Source organism: Vidua chalybeata, chromosome 1, assembly GCF_026979565.1.
Source record: "Vidua chalybeata isolate OUT-0048 chromosome 1, bVidCha1 merged haplotype, whole genome shotgun sequence".
Classification (NCBI taxonomy): domain Eukaryota; kingdom Metazoa; phylum Chordata; class Aves; order Passeriformes; family Viduidae; genus Vidua; species Vidua chalybeata.
The window spans coordinates 38,449,160-38,470,330 of NC_071530.1; the positions used below are offsets into that span (position 1 = coordinate 38,449,160).

Here is a 21,171-nt window from a genome sequence, read left to right on the forward strand (position 1 = left end):
TATGAAAATCTAAGTTGTTTTGTAGGCTGCAATCCCAATGGTATAGTGTATGTATCATCCTGTTCTCAGTGAAATTAAATTTCCTTGCCTAATTTATTTTCATGAATGTATCTACCATTAACCAAAAGAGACCAAACCCCTGAGTTATTAACCAAAAGTACCAGCTTTCATCTAGAACTTTATATTGTTTTAACATTTTCAAGATGTTTTATGATAGTCCCTAATAAAGACAACTCTCCCTAGATAGAATATATTTTAAAAATACAGCATGCTTTATAGGGGTTCTCAATCAGGAGTGAACAAATCAGGAGTGAACAATCAGGAGTGTTCTCAATCAGGAGTGAACAAATTTTTCTACTTCTTCTTATCATAGCACAATAAAAGTATCCAGCTGAGTAAGCCTTAACATAGCAACACACTGTTTATCTTTTGAAATACATGGTCTGATCAAACACTGAGGTTCAGGCAAAAAAATGAAGTAATAACTATGCAAAATCATCCTTTTTTCACAAACATCAGTACATGGGTAATAAAATCTCTTTGGGGTTGCAATGCTGGGAAGGCACTGCAGAAGAAAGAACAGAACCTGGCTCTAAGAGCAGCATACAAGGCTACAGCCCTTACCAGAAATTTCCTTTTCTGCTTCCAGTGGCTTCCTTGTGCATTGGTAGCCACATGTGCTTCAGTAACAATTCTGATGAGCTCCCATTCCTCATCTGTTGGCTCTGGTTTGTGCCCAATGGTTTTCTGCAGCTCTTCCCGACGTCTCTTCTCTCGATTTTCTTCTATCAGCTTCCTCTTTGCCAACCTCTTGCTGTCATCCAACACCACTAGCAGGGAAAAAAAACATACAAAAATGGCAGGAAGCTCTTAAGACTGTCAGAACTTTGGTCTTTTATGTGCCTGAGGTACCAGTTGCTTACAAATACCTTAACTAATCAGTAAGGAAGTACCTTGGCAAGACCCACAGTTGAGACAGTTCTCTTACTTCTCCCTTCAAACTTCATTTTCTCATAAGCCTGGATAGCAAAGAGTGACTTATCATCCTGGTAATGCTTTGTATACTGCCATTGCCCTCAATGGGTTGTTCCAATAAAACTAATATGCAAAAGCCTTGTGAGGTGTCCAAGTGCTCCTATAATGGACTTGGAGTAATCCATATTGGGAAAGATGCACTTCTGTTTTCTTTGAAGACATATCAGCATGCTCACACTCACTGCTCTGAAGTGCAGAACATGTACTTGGATGCCAGCAGAGGGTAACATGGATCAAAGAAAGTGGGAGCACTTATTCACAGAAGGCTCATCTGCCTGAAGCATGACACAATCGGGTCAACATGCCTTTGGCTCTTTTCCTAATCACAAGTGATGTTCCTGTAGAGCCCCATTACTTCCAGTGACTCCAGATACACAGGTCCCAGGGCTGCTCACCACTCCACTGGTATCCAGCTCCTCTTCTGAAGGTCTACCTGGCCACAATGAAACCGTCTCCTTTATTCTATTTCCCTCTAGACAGAGGGCACTGTTATAAATTACATTAACAATGAAAATACTAAGTTAGACTATTCTTCTGTTGTTTACTGGGCCTGTTTTCCTATCAGTTCTTCTGCAAAGGATTATACTGGCAACAACCATGAAGGAACAAGGGGATTTATATGACTTCTGGGGGCTTTACGTGACTTCCTCCCATTTGTAGTAATTGAAGTTATTGGTGTAAATCCCTGTGCAATAGCAGGAAAAGAAGACCCCTAAGAATTAATCTTACAGCCATATCTTCTAGTTCTTTAGAAGAGGCTCAAAATCTTTGCAGCAGATAACTTCTTCAGGGCTAAAAATAAAACAAACAACTGCAGGATGACTCATACAATGACATTCAATTTCACATCCTCCAGAATTTTCTAAACAAGATGTTTTTATCTCAAGCAAAGTGTCCATCCAGATGCACTTCTCCCTTCTTTCCTCCAAAGAGTGAACATTCCTATTGTTACTCAGCTTGGTAAGGCCAGGAGAAGGTGCAGCCTGATGAAGGATAAACAAAAAATTACAGCCCTGTGAAAGTGGCTTAATGCAACGAGTGTGATTCCCTGGTATTATTAAAACCAAAGAAGGGCTGGCAGTTCTACTTTACTTTAACAAGCTTCATCAATCAACATACTTTAAGCAAACACAGAGACTGAAAAAAAAATAAAATAAAGAAAAGCCAGGAAAATATACTTACAATCTGTTGCCATGCCAACAAAGATACATTTTTTGAAGCGACATTCCTGGCACTGATTTCTTGTTACTTTGTCTATCACACATTTTCCTTCATATTTACAGGAATAGGTTGGATGGAGGTTCTTCTGAATGGTTCTTCTAAAAAAACCCTAGGTGCAAGAAATAAATACATTGGAAAGCATTAGCACTGAGCAATTTTTAAAAATTGGGAGCTGCTTGATTTGTTAGGCATGTACCTAAGTATGCAAGATAACAAACTTCATTCCCAAAAATTCTCAAAGATCTCAAACCAGTTTTATAGTGTATGGCATTTCTCTTGATTTTCCTTAACAATTAAAAACATATAGACATCTTAGATAAGTAAAGGTGCAAGCAGTGCTGTCTTGAGACACAAATACTGTGTACATGTCTTCTTGTAGTCTTATGTTTTACTGTTATTTTTTTTTTTTTTTTTTGTATAAGAAGTATTTTTGGAGCCCCTTTTCAAACTCTGTAATCATTTTGAAGGATATTGAAAGGCATACACATAGTTTTAATTAAAAAGCAGCTTCTGCAAATAGTAAGAATGGTGGTGTGTTTGTGCTATTAAAGGACTGAGGACAAACAGTTCCAGTCCTTTATTTCCATAAAAGCCAAATAACAACCAAATCTGGGCAAGAAAAATTTTTTGCAAATACAGTCTACACAATCTTTGAGTTTGGCTCTAAACTCAAAGGAACCCTAATTTATAAATTATTTGTATTTCTGAGAAGCAGATTTAATTTGTATTTACCACAGAATTTCAAAAGTCCCAAAAGCCTCATCACCACCAAATATTTGTCTGTCTATCTATCTATCTATCTATCTATCTATCTATCTATCTATCTATCCATCATCTATCTATATCTATCTATCATAATAGAGATCTATCTTGCAAATTGAAACAGATCCGAAGACCATATGAACTAATGCAATCCCACTGAATTCACTCATTCAAATGCCCCATAAAACCTCACTGTAGGTAATGAAATCAGATAAAAATTATCTCTGAACATTATGGACAAAATCCTGGTATTAATTCCAACATGACTTTTCTCACTGACTTCTGCAAGGGCTGGATAAACTCCCCAAGACTGCAGGATATGAACAAGATAGGCTGTAAAGCAGAAAATTTAGACTTCACTTTAATTTCAAGTTTCACCATTATTTGAGACTGTCTAGACTCAGCAATGTAGCTCAGGATTACCTTGACACAGAGAACACCCTGACACTCTGGTCCTGTTTGACTGAGGCTGCTCAGAATGGCTTTGGTTTTAGTCAAAACAATGGCAAAATTCAAGTGAGATTTTACCTTATGAATAGTCTCTTCAGCTGGGATTTTGTCTAATGAATAGTCTCTTCACTTCAGTAGGCGAAAGGTCTGTTTTTAAATCATGTTAAATAATACCCAGTAAAATCTTACAGCAGTGCCATTTCTTTTAAAACAAAATGTTGAGTTAACATGTACAGATAAGTCTGTATTACAGCTTGTACTCCTAACTCCTGTGAAAACAATGAAGAGCCTTGTCCTCATTAGAGTTTTATCTTACAAGGTTCAGCTTGAACTAAGAGTACAACTCTTTCTTCCTTAATTATGTTAAGACCTGAAATGTTAATTAAACTGAGTGGCATAAAGCTTGTGTGGGAGCCTTTGCAAGACTGGGACCAGTTGTGTTAAGATAAAATCCAGGAAATCACAGGCAAGATATCCTTATGTGGTGTTTGGAGTAAGTCTCAAACTCTCATCTACTGAACACACAGTTTTGGTTCTGTTCTCAACCCTGTGATGAATTCCTAGAGACAAGATCTACTCCACCCCTTCCTGAAGACCTAGGATGGCCGTGGACAACCAGGGTCACAGGGTTATCAATAGTTATGAAGCAAGAGATGGAAAAACCTCTAATGAATCTCAGTGAGTGAGCTTCTGCTTTCTAAACCTTGCATGGGACTTAATGTAGCTCTAGCTTTATGATGGCAAGGGTCTCCATCACCTCTGCTGGGACAGCTCAGTTCAGATTCTAATTTCTTTTCATTTCTCAGAAAAAATCCTTCTTTGTTCATCTCTAGATACATGTTAAGGAAGCTGCTCTTTATATCTGTCCAAACATTTCACCACAGAAGTGTTATTCTCATCAATAAAAGCAAGCATATTGTATTGTAGGCAGTAACTCTTCCTAAACTCCTTTACTACACACCTATATAGCAGTAGATGCAATGGATAAAGTCAGAAAAAACATTTCAGTGATGTCAGAACTCACTACTCATTTATTTTGCTTAAATTCCTCACAATTTGCTCTTCAGAAATCATGTGTGAGGATGCTTTGTTCATGAAAGCACTTGCCAAAGCAAATCTTTGGTTGTCAGCCTTGATTATGCTTGTTACAAAACTAACATGACTTTGAGAGGAAGCAACTAGTAAACATCAAATTAATTGAAAATTGATTTTATATAATAAAACATATAACTTTGATAAAACATATAACTTTGTTGATATAACATACAGCTTGAAATGTGTATGCAGCTCCTCCAAGAAATTAATTACTTTTTGCAAATTGTTATCTCAGTTCCTTGTGTGCATAAGCATTATTTTAAATTGTACATCAGACAGAAGAACTGTATGTGAAGATAAAAGCAAATTTGTGTGCTATGTCTCTAAAATAGCTGGTAGGCATAAAAAGAGCTACTTGACTTGAAGTAATGAAAACCTTAGCAGGAAAGCTTGCAATAGATACAGTGTTCAGCTGGGAACTAAGTCTATTTCATAATACCCCAGTGCTGTTTACTTCCCATTATATCTGAATTAAGTTGCATCCATACATGTTATGTATTGTTATCATCTGGTATTCAGGATGCAAATGTGTAAGAACCACTTGTGCAGCTCCACAGTTCTTTTTAGAGATATAAGTACTTTTTTATACTTTGTATGTAAGTATATGTATAAAACCATTATGAATATTACCATCAATCTGCTATACAAAGGATATTTAGGTCTCTGTGCATTGCACAGAGGGCAATGATGTACAACCAGAAGAACTACTTCACCACAAGAGTTACTGTGATGAGGAGCTCTAAAGCCAATCAAAACCCAAAATATCAGATCCAAATGTTCCAGACTTTGTGGGTGAACAGAATGAGACTTTCATGGCTTAGTCTTATGACACTAGCCCAAGACATGTGTGGTCCCATTTGTTTAGAAAAACTTTTTTTTTTTTACTTTCTGCAGGAAAGAATAGCTTTGTTATAGAATCTCAAGCTATTCAGGCAATCTCATGGCAGTGAAATCATGTAAGATGTGTCTGATTGTGTTACTCCATTTTTTTGTTTACTTGCCCAAAGCAATCTCTTTTTAAATATAATTTTGCATGTAGTCTTGGACATGCATTTTAGGGCTGAAAGCACATTTCAATACGCTTAAGTTAAGGAAGTCAAAATCTTTTTGAAACTATTTTAACTGGGTGTCAATGCTTCCCAAATTGATGGATGTTACTGTAGGATGAGCACGTGGAAAGGATTTTGATTTTTGGTTCTTCACAGGGATGGTGAGAGGCACTGGAACACTGCTAATCGCTACAGACTCTTCATGGCCATAAGCAGAACCTTAGCTATTGCATAAACAGCTTCGGTAGATTAGCTGGGAACATGCTGATGTACCCTGGCTGAGAACATGGCTAAAGAAACATTAAAAATGGAAATTCAAAAGCTAACTGTTAAACAGCAGCAACAGCTATCTAAATTTCTTGTTTTATTTTCAGAAGCAAACACGGCAAAAACCAACTATATTCCTTATGCATATGAAGAGCAGCAGCATGACCAGATATGGCTTATCATCAGTACTGGATGTTCTTATTAGCTTCTAATCTGTCTTTATTTGATTTGACAGCACAGTTCAGGAAGTCTGTATAATGGAGGTGCTGGAGAGCTATTTCTGATTCCCACTTTCCCACCGTGCCATTTACCTTGCAACCTTCGCAAGTGATGCAGCGATAATGATATCCAGTGGCTTTGTCCCCGCATACTACACATAGCTCATCCTTGTCTAAGTAACTGGGTATGTACCCTGCAAAGGAAAAGAGGATGTGGCATGTAAACTCCATACAAAATTATATTATATATTTGATATAAAAAGATTGTATTAAAATCCACCTTGTACATTCATCTTGTCATAAATGTGCCATATGCATCTTGTCAAACAGCACCATACTTCTGAACTCACTGAATTTCCTGAGTAAGTTTGTACTATGTTACAGACTTAATTAAACACAGTCTATAAGATTTTATATTCTTCAGACTGATTCAGTGTCTACTGCTCAAGAGGAAAAAGTTGGAACATGATTTCTCTCTCCTGAGTGAAATACTACATCAGAAAATATTCATTACTTTCAAAGATTGTATGTGAAATAATAAAATAGTAGTGAAGGCATACAATATGTTTCTGTTCTACATATCAGAAAAAACCTCAATATACTTATACACTGCAGATGAGACCCTAAGTTTCAGTGTGACTGGGGGACTTGGTAGTAAGAAATATTTACTGACAGATGGTTTATTTCAAAGCAGAAAGGTATGAGTAACATATAGCCCAAGTTGTATTGATCCTGCCTGACCTGGATGTGTTCCACAGGAATACTTAATGTAGCCTGAATTTAAAGCAAAATATGCAGACATTCAAATATATGTGTGTGTGTGTGTGTGTGTGTGTGTGTGTACACATGTATGTGTTAGAATGAAATTTTCTCTTCAGAAGTGGTTTACCAGATCCAGCCAGTGCAAATATTCCTGCTGTGAAAAAAATTGGCAATGCTTGGTTCTTTTCCCACAACGACATTTGTTTTGAAAACACAAACATATTTTCAATTTGAGCAAAAAACCAAAACAATATTGATGGCAAGCAAAAAGTAATCATAACCACAGACAACTTTAAAACAGGGTAAAATACAAACCTTTCAAAATCAATGTTTCCATGACTCATAACTAATGGAGTTACAGTTTGTAACTTTACCTTCTGAAAATCTCACTGTGAAGATGTAACATAGAGATCTCAGATTCCCTTTGAGGCGAGAGAGGAAAGTGCACCTATATGTATAACTGCGTAAGATTAGTGGAGTGTAGTAAACATTTCACAGGATCTCACAACGGCTGAGGTTGGAAGTCACTTCTGGAGGTCAACTGCTCCAACACCCCTGCTCAACACAGGGCCACCTAGAGTCAGCTGTCCAGGCCCATGCCCAGACAGCTTTTGAGTATCTCCAGGGACGGAGACTCCACAACCTTTCTGGGCAATCTGTGCAAGTGTTCTGCTCTGTCACCTTCAGAATGAAAATAAAATACTATTTTATTATTCTCAGAAGGATTTCCTGTACTTCTATTTGTGCTCATTGCCTCTTGTTCTGTCACTAGGAACTGAGAGGAATCTGGGCCTGTCTTCTACAGTATGGGGGATTAGTTATTCACATACACTGATATGCCCCCTCAAGCCTTCTCTGCTCCAAGCTGAAGAGTCAGCTTTCTCAGCTACTCTTCACAGAAAAGATGCTCCAGTTCATCATGTCTGTGGCCCTTTCCCAGGCTTCCTCCAGGATGTCTGTGTCTTTCTTCTATTGGGGAGCCCAGAACTGGACCCAACACTGCAGTTGTGTTTCACTAGAGCTGAACAGAAGGGAATGACCACATCCCTCAAGCTGCAGGTGATGATACTGCTACCCTTGTGCAGAATTTGGCCTTTCCCTTTGATGAACTTCAAGAGATTCCTCTCATCCCATTTTTCTAGCCTGCCTAGGTTGCTCTGAATGGGCAGCACACCCATCTGGTGTTCCAGCCGCTCCTCCCAGTTTTGCATCAACTGCCAGCTGCCTGAGTGGAATTTTTGAGTGCAATGAAGAAGAGCCCTTTGGATGCAGCTACCTGTGACACTATCCCTTACCACTGGCTTGCTGAATCCATCTGTGGCACCACACTTAAGGCTAGACATGAAGGCTGATGTCTTTATGCAGCCCTCACAGTCATATGGGTTGGTACAGCTTGGGGACTTGGGACACAGTCACTTGGAGGGGAACTAGCACGACTCAGGGCAGCAGAAGACTCTTGTGGGATGCTGCAAGAGGGGTGGCCATCATCTTCCTGCAACTAACATGCCAGAGGGTCAGCTCAGTAACAATTTAAATTCAAATGCCTTCCTAAGGCTATGCTTCCAGAGGTTCTCCAGAAAGGAAAGTCCAAATTAGACAAAACACTTAAGTGAGCTTAAAATGCTTAAACTTTACAGAGGCTGGTGAGTAAATCAGGAGAAAGTAAAGAAGGCAAAAAGTATTTGTATGGCCTAATTTGAGTATAATTATGAGAACCTCAAATTATAAAGGAACACATATCCCTGTTCTCTAAAACAATGAAGCAGAAGTACATGGAAGCCATTCCTGGATACAGGCATCCTCAGGTTTGTCAATATTCCAAAAGGCAAGTGGGGAAATGAGCTAAGATCTTAATGTTGAATCAAACCAATCTACAAGACAGCGAAAGAGCAGATTTATATTCAGGCTACATTCCTCCATGATGAACAAGTTATGCTTGGATAGACTGGTGGCCATGTGACATTGAGAGATGAGAGACAGCAGGGTTTCAACTCTAATTACATCACTGACTCCTAATAGACACTATGCCAGTGGGGGATTAGCAGAGGCTATTATCTCCGTCCTGCCCCCACTCTGCTCACACCTGCCTCTGCACATGCAACACATACACAACATAGAGTGGGCAGAGTGGGCAGAAGATGCAGCAAAGGGATGCAGAATTTTCCCCTAAATGTATCATAAAGATCAATGGCTTCTTGTTATTGCTGGTTACTGATATTCATGAAATAGAGTCTTTGCACAGCATAAACTACATCCTCAAAAGTTCAGTATCCCTCATTAGCTTCCTCAAGAATTGCTTCTGAATTAAATGCCTTGATATTTCATTAATTATTTAACCTGGTTAGTGCTGCTCATGTAATGGCAACTTGTTCTACTGGAGGAGCAGGAGACCATTTGTCTAAACCACTTCCTTATATATATACAGTAGGTAATGCATGTGACCACTGCTGTCCATCTCCTTCCTGGAGTTTCGTGACTTTATCCAATATAAAAAAAGAGTTTCCAATCTCGCAGAACACACAATCTCCTAGGGGCATTCCTAGTCAGAAATTAAAAATGGCATCCTTACATGCAATCACATTGCCAATTTCTTGCATCAGAAGCATTAAGTGCCACCTACTTAAGCTACCTAAATATTATGTTCAGTACTTCCACAGATTGAGTCCATGTCACAAGGGAAGTATACACCTGGAACTCTTCTAGTGATTGAACAGGAAACATGAATAGAAAAATCTTATTCCAAGAAATCACTGGCAACAGTGCAATACACGTCTTTTTTTTCTAGTACAGTTTTCTATATTTTTAACACTTCTTCCAACAGCTAATGGGGTTACAAACAATTAGACTGAGAAGATTGGACTTTCAGTAGTATTTTTAAAAGATACAATTCAGACAGACATCACTGCAAAAGGAGTAAGTGGATTTACATTCAGTTCTTACAAACACTAATGTCCATTCTAAACAATTTCTAGTAGTGGCAAATATCCTGTATGACCTCTGTAAAAATTCAATATAATTTCATTTGAAAGACGTGCAGATAAACAGACTCAGTACATTTTTTCTGCTTCTCAGAGTTAGAAACAGCATTAGCAGGAAGAAATTCAACACTGTTTTTCTAAACATGGTACCAGCATGGAAGACATGAATAGCGCAGTGGAGATTCTTGGGGAAGCCATGGAGGGCAGCAGAGCTGTCTGTCAGATGTTTTGAGGAAAGAGAAGAGCAACAGACTTGTCTTACTCCTTGCACCACTATTAGTAACTTGTCTCTCATATCAACAAGTACTTGTGTGTATAATAACACTGAAGCAAAGATAAAAATGTCTATGTGGAAAAGCAGATGCTGTCTGGACAGAGTAACTCTGATGCTCTCTTACTAAAGAAGAATGTCTGATAAATCTCATGGAAACATCAGGTGTGTTCCTATTTCAGGTGGTCATAATTTATCTTTTATTTCTTGGTCAAAACCTTTAAAGTAAATAGCTAAGAGGAACTGTTCAAGAGCAACACCAACCTCGCCGAATTGTACAAAAACAACCAATATTGTTCCTTGTTGTTTCAAGTCTCTGTCTGCTCTATTGTCCTCATGGACTGTCATTTGTTGCATCCCGTATGATCCTCCAAGTTAATTATCTGTCAAGTATGACCTGACATTGTTTATCCCAATGCCCACCTTGGATCTTTGTTTTGAGTGGAGAATAATAGTGAATGACCTTGATCTGCCATATCTGGTGTTTCCCCTGTAGCCTAAAGTAACACCTTTGGTCCTCAGACTCCCACCTGCCAGTCTGCCTAATCTTACTGTCTTGGCAAGGCTAAGCACACAGCAGGAACACTTCCCGCTCTAGAAGAATATATCATATAATCCATTATAGCCAATCTTGAGAGCTATCTAAATAACAACTGTAGTTTTGTAAAGGCATGACAGGAAACAATTCCCTTCAACAGAAAAATGCACAATGAGTCTGCCCCAAACAGCCATTAGGACAGAAGGAGATCTGCTAACCTATGCAGTCATCTGAGGTACTCCTCCATTAATACTGTATGCATGCACTCTTGAATTACCATTTGCAGGAATGATGCCTTACAGTGCCATATATGACCTTGCACAGTGTAACGGGCTGGAGAGACACAAGCAAGACACTCAGTGCCTATTCCTCCCTTCAACAAAGCAAAGAAAAACGATTTCAATTATAAAAAACTCTGAAAAATTATAGTGTTTCTTCTTCCTCTGTACCTGGTACACATTAACAACATCAACAACCAAAAGCATCTTTTAAGAAAAGTAAGAACCAATTTCAGTTTTGTTTAAGTATCATTGCATATACTTTATATCTCCAGATCTGTACAGATAATGTGATATTTGCCTAGGGAATTAATCCCCACCTTAAAAACATTGTAGAACCAAATGGTATTTGACTACCAAACAGGGATATGAGTAACACCGATGCAAACAAATTATGCCTGTCTGCCAGATGTTCATTATTAGCTTGTTCCTAATCCACCAAAGATTTATAGCTTGCAGGCAGAAAATGCCATTTTTTGCTATTGCAGAAGGACAGTTACACTTCCAAGACCATTATTCAGTACTTTAATTTTCACTGTACACTAGCAGAGTCATGTATTAAATGTATTCCCTGAAATCTTTCTTTCTCCCATCTGGTATGGTTTGCATGACTAGAGACCACTCACTAAAATGAGGAGTTAGGACTTACCAGTAAGCTGGTATTCACTTACTAGACATTACAGTATAAAAATTAAAAAGATGAAATTAATTACTACCTTGAGAATCCTCAACTGTATTAAAACTGAAATGTAAATTTGTACTGCTGTTCTACTGCTTTCATAGTCACCTTGAACTCTTTACAAATTATAAAAAATTACAAGGACCAGCCATGCATCATCCTGGCCATACCTGTGCAGAAAAAGCTTAAATGGAGTGTTGGTGAAAGCATAAAGCCAACAGAGAAAAAGCATACTCCATTTTTATTTGTACTATTATCAACATTGATCTGAAAGGCTGGGCAGATACACTGATCTTTGTTTCCCATTTTCTTTAAATTACTCCCACTGAGAAAAATGGCTTATTTCTCCTTCAAGCTTGGAAGCACTGAGAATGTTGCTGAGCAGATTCACACTTTTCTTGTTAGCTAACTGGCTTGCATGTCCTCAATTTTGATCTCTGTTGACATTCTTTGATTTATGAAATTACTAAAATTTGGCAAAAGATTTTGCAAAGATTGAATCTGAAACACTTTATAGTCCCTTTTCTCTCCATGACTTTTCAGTGCGTTAGTTCTGCTCCTTAGGCTGAGTCAGAAACCTTATCAACAACAGTGCTTTTCCAGAGAATGTGCTGAGAACATTTTAGCCCAAACTGCGTTGTCACTCAAACTTCTGCAATCAGTACTGTACCTGCAGCCATTACCAACTACAGGTACAAAATACATCACTTTAAGGGTCAGAACATGCAGTTTCCCCACCCCTCAAATTATTTAAATGTTTTTAGAGACAGTATCTTAGTACGGCAAGAAAGTTATTTGTTTAGAAATCTAAGCCTCACTGAACAAGGCAAAGTATAACTTACTTCACTTTTTCATCCTTCATCTGGTTGTGGAAAGGTTACAGTAAAGGAGATGAAAACACATTATTTCCATTGACTTTTGTTACAAAAGAAACATAACTCCAAATGCATAATGGTTTATGCAATGGATTATGCAATTTTTCTTAGTGCTATTTCCTTAGATGGGTGGTCAAGGGCAAAATTAATATTTTTAAGCTTGAATAATCATTAACATAGTGGGAGCTGCTCTGCTGCAAAGGGCGGGATGACAAATTCTCAGTGTTTCTGTAAATTGATTATATCCACACACACTCCCTGCATTGATGAGATGACGTTTTGGCATAAGCTTCATGTTACTGTTTCTTAGCTATTTAGAAAGTACTCTAATGTTCTCACACTGCTGAGAACTCAGTTTGGGCTAATTCAGTTGCATACTCTAGCACTCACACACCATGTATTCTCAGCTGCACATTAATTGTCTGAGAAAAAATAGAGAGAAATAATTATGGCAAATACAATTATAAAAATAAGCAATAGCAACAACTTTCAAAGCCCTGTTCTCCCACCATACCAAGAGCCCTTCCAAACATGGCATTAACCTCACTGGTATCTCACTGGTATCTGGGAAGCAAGGTGAGCTGCAGGGATAAGAAGTCAGCTCTGCTACAGCCTAAACTCAAGAATTTTCCACTGCAAACCCTTGGTTTGGGGGGCAGCCTCTGCTTTCTGCTCTCTGCCCCACTGAATCTGAAGTTAAAGCCTAACCTCACAGACACTTGTGGACATCTTTCATTAACACTGTCTGAGAAATTACCATGCAAAGGAATGTGAAAAGCCAACTCTCATCCCAGTTTTAACTTTGCAGACATTTCTCCCATGTTGTCCAAATGTCCAAAACACTGTGCAGACACCTAGTGTGGGGAGACCGAGGTACATATTTCTTTTGTACCTTCCTAACTGCATTATCTCCTCCCTGTCACTGGGTACTCCTCCTCACAGCATAGGTGGTGTGAGGAGATCCAGGGACATTTTTGTCTGCTCAGCCTCTGCACAGGGGCAGGGGGGGCACAGGCTCCCCCTGAGCATCACCCATCCAGCAGGCAATGCTGCAAGCTCACTATGGCTGGCAGCACTGTGTGAGGAGAAAAACATTCCAGTTTAAGCTCTCTGGGACAAAACTGAGAATAGCACCTCGTTCTCAGGACGATGAGCCCTGTTCTGCTTATCAGATTTCACAGTATTACGCAGAAAAAAAAGTGTATCTGGCTGTCTGTTCTTAGAGCAGGATCAGGTCCAAAAGGGCTTCCTTAATAAAACAGTAAGCTCCTGCACAAACGTTGTGCTGTCACCTTTTAGCAGTGTACACCAGAGCACAAATGGTAATGGAGCAACAAGTAGATGCAAAGCTAAACCCACATCTCCACCTCTTGATTTTCTGGACTACAATTCTTTTCTTTAAAAGTTAATTCTTTCATCAGAATTTCTGACAGATAGTCAGGAAATAATAGTTTTTAATGTACTGTAATAACTGAAGCAGCTTTCTGATATTTAGAATAACTGGCTATGCTTTATAAATGCTTTTTCTTTTTTCCCCTTAGTGACACATTGCTGGGGTCTTTGGTTGTTGTTTTTCAAGTTATTTTCTGAATTCGTTCAAAGTGACATAAAAATAGAGAAGTAATTAAATACCCTTTCACAAATTACAAGCTTTTCAACATATAAAATGTTGATTTTTTTTTTCTTCTCAGAGGGAAAACAAGACTTTAACCATTTAGTAACTAGCAAAAGCTCTGATAGGAAACAAGTAACACGTGCATGTGCTACTGTAAAGTACAATCTGATTTGAACTGCATATTATTGAGATTAGGACAAATTTCAAGGGACTAACAAAAATACCAACTGCAACAATCAAGACTCCTCATGAACACCTGTTTAGGGAATTAATTTTGCTTTAATGGGCTATTACCAAGGCTTCTCTAACAAACTCACTCACTCCCCCAATCAATTCTGGATCAATACAGACACACATGCCCTGTGAAAAGCCTTCTGTTCTTAGGACAGGATTAAAAGATTTGTTAGTTTTACGATAGCTTGCTTAAAAGATGGAAATTAAAAAAAAAAGAAGAAAAGAGAAGATGCACATGTTCCCCACAGTTTAGATCTCTTCTGCTTAAAAAAACTCAACATTTGCAAAGCTTTGACAGAAGGGAGGCCACTTTTTATTGATTATCACAGTAATAAAGCTCTAAAGAATCCCAAAACACATTGCTCAGTCTTTATGAATGATCAATTAAAAGCCTGCTAGAGAGCTGGCTTCCACGGAAATTCACCATCATTTCTTAGTGAAACTGAGGTGGTAGAAAATAAGGGCATACAAGCTGTTTTTAAAAACAACTCTGTATTCTTTCAAACAAACAAGTCCAAAAACTTTACGCAGGGCAGATGTCGGGTGTCTGAGCACTGAAAATAACTTAAAGCTCTGATCTAGGTGTACTAAATATTAATTATAGCCTTTAGCATTACAAAAAATGTATTCCTTCAGTGACTTTGCAACAGCAAGTCTTATTTTTTCTAAGTTAATCCTGAGATAAACTTTTCCCTCAACAAAAAACAAGACATGGGAGAAGTCTACAAAGGCTAGGAATTTATTAATTAAAACCCAACAACAGATAAATAGCATTAAAAAGCATTTAAAATTTTGCACAACACAAAAACATGCACTACCCACAACTATATTTAGCCTACAACTTGATCATGTTGTTACAGCTTCCAAGAAGGATTTAAAAAATCATTTTCTTTATTATGAAATATGATGCTGTTCAATGTATAAAATTAAGACATTTTTCTATCAATCACAGAGATTTATTGCATCAAGAGTTAGTGAGTATTTTCTGCCTCAAGGAAAATATTTCAGTTTTCCATGTAGTTAATAAAAATAAACAGTCTACTTTTTACTACAAAGATACTTCAAAAGTAGTAAATGGTGTTTTCTTTATCTCTTTTGTTACATCAGATTCATCTGGATTTTGGAAAACTGCATACAGAAAATCTGGTCTGATCAGAAAAGGATATTATTTTGGTATATCATACAGGGTTTTTTTCTTCTTTAATAATGTGATTTTAAAGAAACACAGAGAATGTATACTTCGTATGCGTAAGTTGGGTTACCGAGTTTAAAACAAACAGCACTGAAAACATTTCCAAGTGTTTGTTAGTATTTTGGGCTCTTTTAAAATCTCGTTTGCTTGCTTGAAATCAGAAGAATAAATTCTAAAAACTGGCAAAGATGTAACCCCTAGGGAGCAGACATTTCACTTGTCTCACAAATGTATTGATTAGCTCAACCTTTTGGATGCAAAGTCATCTTTCTTGCATAGATATATTCTTGAATTTTCAGTCTTTTTTGCTCTGCATAATCAGAAACTCATAGTTTTCACTTAGAAGACAGTATCTCAAACACATTTTCCCATACATATTTACAGTCCTATTTTCAAAATCTTTTTCCTGAGTTGCTCAGCAAACAGAGTTCACATTTACTGAAAACACGGACTTAGACAGTTTGTATGTAAACAGAAACATAGCTTTAAGAGGCAGAATATATAATGATGACATTTCAGGAGAGAAACTTTCTTATCAAGCTCACTGGTGAATAGCAAAGGAACTTAATAGTCCAGGAAAGCAGAAAAAAAAAGCAATATACTTGAAAATGTCTCTTATATATTAAGAAAAAGTACTTAGAAATCCTCATCGCTCTCCAAAAACCTTACAATCACCTAGCAACCTATGTTACTGCTGCTTTCAATTTTAAACAGGCAGCCTTCACATTCAAAGATGCATCTGAGCCAACTGATGCAACTGTAAGTTTAAAGCAAAACAAAAACAAAAACAGAGAATATTTTTTGCTGTTGTTATTTAAATAAAATGCCCCTACCTTTCTTCTGAGAGTACGATGGCGACTGCACTTGAGAAAAAGTAGGTTTTTCTTCTGTGAAAAATTCAGGTTGGTTGTACTGATTCAGGGCCATGTCCATGTCAGAGTACTCGCTTTTAAACACGTTTCCAGGGTAACTACAGGTATAAGGCTGATTCACCGCCCAGGCCTGTTCCATATATATGTTGTTACTGTGCAGGACCTGAGCATCACAACTGCTGTAACCCTGATTATCTTCGATATATGTGCAATAATCAGTGGACTGCATGTAGCAATTGCTGCCAGCAGCTGGGTGCACTTCATATATTTCTTGCATACAGTAGTTCATTTTGTTAGCCTATCTCAGCTTCTACTTTACGTACACACACACATGCATACACACGCAGGCATGCATACACATGGATCAGGAAAGGAGCAATGAATATACACCAACAAAGTCGACTGCAAAACAGCCCGTTTTACTTCGGAGCAGCACCTGATGTGCTAAAATCCTATTTATATTGGGACGGCTTGTGAACTCCCCTGCCAGTCAAACATATTGGGAAGCAGATTTATGACAGTCAAAGGTCTTAATCTGTGACTGTAAGTTAATTCCAAGGGAAGATGGCAGTCAGGTAGCAATGACCACCAGACAAAGAAGCGACATCCTGACAACCCTCCTGTTCCCCCGTTTGTCTGGAATAATCATTTTATAACCCATTTCCAGCCTTTTCCAATATGATTAGAAAACGATTACTAAGGCAAGGACACAGTTATGTCACTGTAGTTGTCAACTTAAGTGTGAAGAATTATAAAGACTGCTTAAGAACTCCCAGAGGGGATACGCTGAAAATCCTAAAATCAATAATCCTGTTTTTCAGCATTAAACCATAGAAAATCCAATAGTGCTGTGCTGATGACCGAAACAGTAGTCTAGTGTTACAAAATTTAGCAACTTAATCCGTCATCAGCTTTATTGATTTTGTTTTACAGAATTACATGCATGAATCTCCCCAGCCTTCCCCACTGCTAATGAATTTACAGGAAAGCGGCTTTTCTAAACTTCAGTGATTTCAAGAAGTAATTTCTATTGAGTTCAACAGGTGGGAAACTTCAAAATAATATAATCAGCAAAAAGAACACTGCTTAAATATTGTCAATAAGCTAATTGCTGTGCTATTCTGCTTTGTTATCTTTTCTGTTTCAGTAATTAAGTACTTTTAGAAGAGCTTTTCTTCTGATAATAGAGCGAGGAAAGGAAGGAACATTTTTTGCTCATTTTGGCTCACCTATGAACTATGAACATGACAACACCACTGTACAAACAACAAAAACTGTATGATATTTTAATTGCTTAATGCATCCCAAACTTCAGTATGGTTATTACACCTTCTTTAATCAGCCACTCTTTTTCGATCTAAAAAAAAAAATTATTTTTACCTTCTATTAACTGCTAGTTGGTTTTTTTATGAGGAAAAATGTGTTTTTTCTTTACAGAACAGCTAATATACAGTAAAACTTGTGAAGTCGGTAATAAACCGGGCTCCCTTTCTAATACCCATTCTTATGATTAGGAAGGTTAGTTATTACTGATTTGATAATGAGAGCTTTCTTATTTCACTCATTTTAAACTACAGGATTGCCAAAATTACTGTGTAACTTGGCCCTTTTTCTTCTAGGATCTTAAGCATACATCTAACAATCTTGATGAACATACTCTTAAATAGTCTCCAAAAGCTCAGTGCAATAGGTAAGAACTGGGTGTAACATATCCATATTTTTCCCTATCCAATATTGCTAAATATTTCAGACTAATAAAAACAACCAACAGAGAGACATTTTCCCTTCTGACATTTAACTGTAATTAACCTATCTAAATAATCAGCATTTCCAGTTAATGTCTAATTAACTACCAAATCCAGGACAAGTCCTTCCAATGATGAGAGAATTCATACTTGGAGTTTTTCTTCCCTCTCTAACTATAAAAGAAGCATCTTTATCATACATTTCTTACTAACTTGCTCATAAAATAATAATACATTTGGTAAGTCAAACTGAACTCTATTGAGATCAGTGCTACTGAAGTCAATGAAGTTGCCGTCAAAATGAACTTGTTCTCTAATAATTTAAACATTTTATTTCATGAAGACCACAATCAGTTACTGAAATCCAACAAGTAAAACCCTAATGAACCCTCATTCATTTACCATTGTCTAACTCAACAAATACCACTGTAAAATACAGTGTGAAAAAGCACACAATAAAAGTTAATTTTCATTTTAGTTCAGGCCCATCATCTAGATTTTACAAACAGTGAGTTTGTCTGTGATAAAAAGCATCTCTCATGAAAGATCTGATTTTTCAATAATGGAAGTTCAGCACTTTATAAAAATGCCTTTGTTTCATTCAAGAAATTCTGCAATAGTTGTTTATACTGAAACCCCCAAACCATTCCCACTGAGGGGATGGGTTGGTAATGCTGTAGTCTACATAACATATACAGCTTGCTAAGTTTACTTCTCCATGCTCCCAATAAAACATTCCTAAGTACCGTATCTGGGTTGTTCATTTACCATAAAAAGATCCCCTGTACCACCAACAGGAATTTATGTAGAGCTCCCACAGAGGTAAGGCTGTGTTTTACAGGTTAGCAGAGCACAATACCTAGATACATTTACACCACCCAGAAAAGCTTTGAAGAGCTGGGCTTTAAATTCTTAGTGAGGATTTTTCTCATGTGGATTTGCTTTGCCAGCAAAGTCAAAATTCCCACAAATCTTTTCTTTTCTTGTTTTTTCCCCCCTCTGACTGGATTTAGGTTTGTTACTGAAAAACTAAACAGAATTGAAGCCTTGTGTAGACAGAGCTGCTCCAGCCAGGATGGCACCTGAGGAAATGCTATTTCATCATGCCACAGCCTGTGACTTACTTTCTGTTCCAAAATAAATCCCTCAAACATTTCTTATTTTCTATTCCTATATCAATAATGTGTCACATGTACTATTTTTGTCAAGAGTTCCTCTAACACCACAAGGAAATTAAATTACATGAAACTGTGAAGGATGAGGAAAAAATGAAAAATTACTTTTCCAAAAAAAAAAAAAAAAATTATGAACACTGCTAGGGAATGTGGGTTTCTTACCTGTGATATGCTACTATTAAAGAGATTTGTAGCTCTGCAGATTGTTGTTCCCTTGGAAACAAATCAGTTCAATGAACACTGCAAAGATTTTAAAAACTGAAATATTCCTAAAATATTTTCATTTTAATCTTTTAAGGTCCAATTCTGTAGGTTTATTTCATGTACACCTTTGAATTAAATTGTCTGATACAAGACAGACAGTGTCTTTATCAAAAGTCTGAAAGTTGAGTAGAATAATATTAACAATTTTTCTTTGTTTTGTATTCCTATTTGAATATTTGTGTCTTTACATCATGTCATGCTGAGCTTTTGTTGCCTCCAGCAATGTAATATCACACTTGGAATTTTATGAGTTCACATGTGTCTGATTATGTGAATACATGGAAGTTAATCACCATCAGAATAAACTCTTCAATTCAAGCAAACAGGCCAGGAATAAAACATAAATTTTGATACTGTAACGGCAGAGGATCCAAAGCTCAAACCTCTCACAGTCTAAGGTGTTAGTCCATTGTTCTAAAAAAGGCAGGAATTACTTGTTGAACTTGTGTCTGGAATGCCCCAAAGGTTTTTATATACTCACCCTGGTGTAAATCAGAAGTAAGTCTAACTCAGTCAGTGATATTAACTGGACAAGCAGAAATCAGGCTGTGAATGCCTGAAAGGGGGAATCTGCAGAAGAGATCGCCTTACACTACACCATTCAGCTCCTCATTAACTCCTGTTCTACAAATTATGATTAAGATTTTTAATTACAAACAACCAAATACCCCCATTAAGATGCACTTACTTCTCTTGTGACTTGGCTTGGTTACAAAACCCACCAAAATGAACCCACAGAAATGTTAAGAAAAGACAAAAACCCTGTAGCGTCCCTCTGTATGCTACAGCCCAACCAACAGAAGTCCCTGATACAGAAAAAAGAAGTATCATGCAGTGCAATTTAATCTGCTGTGGAATATTACCTGCAAGAGTCCTATTCTCCTGACTGTTTCCAAACTGTGCACCCCTGGTCTAGAGTCCTGGGTATCGCAACGCTGCAGATAGGGCCCCTCCATGCCATTCTAAAAGATTGTGTCAGTATGTGGGAGGTATTGCAGAGCATTCAAATCAGAAATCAGTCAGGGCAGAGTGCCACTTCTGAAGGACCAAATGGAAGGATCTTATATTGGTTGCTGCTCAGACTTCATGAATAAAGATGAATAAAAACCCAGGATTTAGTAAAAAATTTTGCACATTTAAACATGTAGTTGCAAAGATTAAACGTACCATTCTGAACTCTTCACAGTTTTGTATGCCTGTATTATCAGTTTTGTAAAATGAATTTTTACACATTACAAAATAACTTTATATTTCCTATTTATGGATTTTATTGTTGCCTGAATTGTCTCAGCCACCTCTGATGGTTTTGGGGAAAAAAAAAGAAATTAGATCATGGCTTTTCTGAGCAAACAAAAATCAGCACTTTCATAACATGGGCTACATTCCAGACAGATCTCCTCATATCATAAGGAACATATACTGAAAACTGCAACAGCTTTTGAGCAAAACTAATAATGTGGCTTTTGCAACACCCATAAGCTGTCAAATACAACTATCTCAGTGCCAACATAATGACTTACCATCTCTCTTTAATGTATGTATTTGCACCACCTTATTCATTCACTTTATGCACAATGATCGAAGACTCAAAATGAT

General features: G+C 37.4%; 1 protein-coding gene across 6 annotated transcripts in view; it reads right to left on the reverse strand.

Moving 5' to 3' along the window:
• The window catches only part of THRB (thyroid hormone receptor beta), a 155,552-nt gene that overhangs the window by 13,574 nt on the left and 120,807 nt on the right, over positions 1 to 21,171 (reverse strand). For all 6 annotated transcript variants that reach the window (XM_053948753.1, XM_053948770.1, XM_053948761.1 and 3 more), the window contains 3 exons: positions 6,191 to 6,291; positions 2,218 to 2,365; positions 625 to 830 (listed from right to left, as the gene is read on the reverse strand). In XM_053948753.1, coding sequence (XP_053804728.1) covers positions 625 to 830; positions 2,218 to 2,365; positions 6,191 to 6,291 — 455 coding nt within the window. The remainder of the gene's footprint in view (positions 1 to 624; positions 831 to 2,217; positions 2,366 to 6,190; positions 6,292 to 21,171) is intronic.